Source organism: Myotis lucifugus, unplaced genomic scaffold (genome assembly GCF_000147115.1).
Source record: "Myotis lucifugus unplaced genomic scaffold, Myoluc2.0 scaffold_316, whole genome shotgun sequence".
Lineage (NCBI taxonomy): Eukaryota > Metazoa > Chordata > Mammalia > Chiroptera > Vespertilionidae > Myotis > Myotis lucifugus.
Window position 1 is genome coordinate 315317 of NW_005871364.1, and position 1833 is coordinate 317149.

The 1833-nt window shown below is 56.2% G+C and overlaps 1 protein-coding gene across 1 annotated transcript in view; it reads left to right on the forward strand.

The window, feature by feature from the left end:
• CHGA (chromogranin A) overlaps window positions 1–1833 on the forward strand; it is a 16385-nt gene that overhangs the window by 5936 nt on the left and 8616 nt on the right. Inside the window, exon 5 of the mRNA XM_023764102.1 lies at window positions 1341–1772. Coding sequence (XP_023619870.1) covers window positions 1341–1772 — 432 coding nt within the window. The remainder of the gene's footprint in view (window positions 1–1340; window positions 1773–1833) is intronic.

A 1833-nucleotide genomic window follows, 5' to 3' on the forward strand; every position in this document is an offset into this window, starting at 1 on the left:
TCCCAGAGGAGTAGGTTCGAAACACTGAATGAACCTGGATCTGCTCTCTACTCCTCACTTGAGGATATGTTCACCATTGATTTATTTGTTTTAGAAGAGGAAGGGAGAGAGAGAGAGACCAGGAATTGAACCCCAAAACCTGGGAATATGCTCTGACCAAGAAGCAAACCCACCACCTTTCAGTGTATGGGACAACGGTCCAACCAAATGAATCATCTTTCTTGAAAACAGAGAGCTTTTAGGGGTCAGAGAGATCCCAGTGTAGGTCAAGGGGATTCTCTGACTCATCCTCCTACCTGCAAACACCCACACACTGCCCGGCCAGGCCCTGCCCTTTGCATGCGGAAGGCGGTAAATAAGGCCCGTTTCCAGGAGCCGGGTTCTCAGGGGCCTTCCCTCGGAAAGCCTGCTGGTGGGGCCAGGCGCCCCCTCATGGCCAGGGCCATCTCCCCAGCGGCTGCTGGCTTGGGGCATGGCATGGACTCCCACATGCGAAAGAGTGTCCGGATGGCTATGGATACCAGCCATGGGCTGTGGGAGGGGCAGTAGTGTACTGTGCGTGTGTGTGTGTGTGTGTGTGTGTGTGTGTGTGTAAGCTTCAATAAGGGAAGCAGCCCGTGTCAGCGCAAAGAGCACCCTGTACTGTACTCGGCCCCGGGAGGCTGGGACTGACTCGGGGCTCAGCTCTGCCGTCACGGACCTCAGGAGCACGGCCAGGCCTCCTCACCTCTCTGAGGATCAGTGTGAGTTTCTGTAAGCAGCATGGGAGCACTTTCGCCAGGAGTCCTGGCGCCAGATGGTGGGATGGACGAGGTCATGCTTGTGCAACAGTAGCCATTCTAGTGATGGGCGGGGCTTCTGCTAGTGAAAGGCTGTCTTCAGAGCAACCACAAGAAAACCCCTCTTGATGAAAACGACAGCTACTGGAGAATGAGCACTTTCACAGGATGCTCAACACAGTCCCCGCGTGGAGGGGACAATGCAGTCACAGTAATGGTGCCTCTTACACAGAGAGGTTAAGGGCCTTGCCCACGATCACACAGCAGTTCAGCTGATGTCCGAATTTTCCATTCAGGCTCTACCTTCTGGGGTCATCTCCGAGGTCTTTATTTTTTTAAATCACCTCCTTCTTTAAGAGGTAGAATTACAAAGAAACGATTCATTTGTGCTCAGGTGAAAGCCAGACGCGGAGAGGGTAACCCTGATTCCGTCATGGGTGTCCCGGGCTGGACTCGTTGGAATCGAAGGGACACAATGACTAAGATCTGAAACTGGGCTCTGGGGAGACCCTGGGTGCAGCCTGGTCCTTGGGGCCCGACTTTGCTCTATTCTTTTTGCAGAAGGGACAGAGGAGACGTCCTCCAAGGATGCAGAGAAAAGGGGGCATTCTAATGAGGTGGAGGAGGATGGCGAAGACACGGACAGATCCGGGCCCCAGGCCTCCACGGAACTTGGGCAGGAGTCCAAGGACGAGGAGGACAACCAGGCCCCCGGGGAGGAGGAGGTCGCCAACACCCACCCCCCAGCCAGCCTCCCCAGCCAGAAACACCCAGATCCCCAGGCTGAGGGGACCAGCGAGGGCCCCTCCCAGGATCTGGTGGACAGAGAGAAGGGCCAGGGTGCGGAGCCAGGGCAGCAGGCACGGAGAGAAGAGGAGGATGACGATGACGATGAGGAGGCCGGAGAGAAGGTTATCTCTGAAGAGGAAGGCCCCACCGAAGCATTTGACCCCCACCCAAGCCTTGGCTACAAGGAGGTCCGGAGGGCCGAGGGTACGTATGATGTCTGAGGCCTCGACAAATGTGTAGGAGAGGGGACGGGGTGTGTGTATGT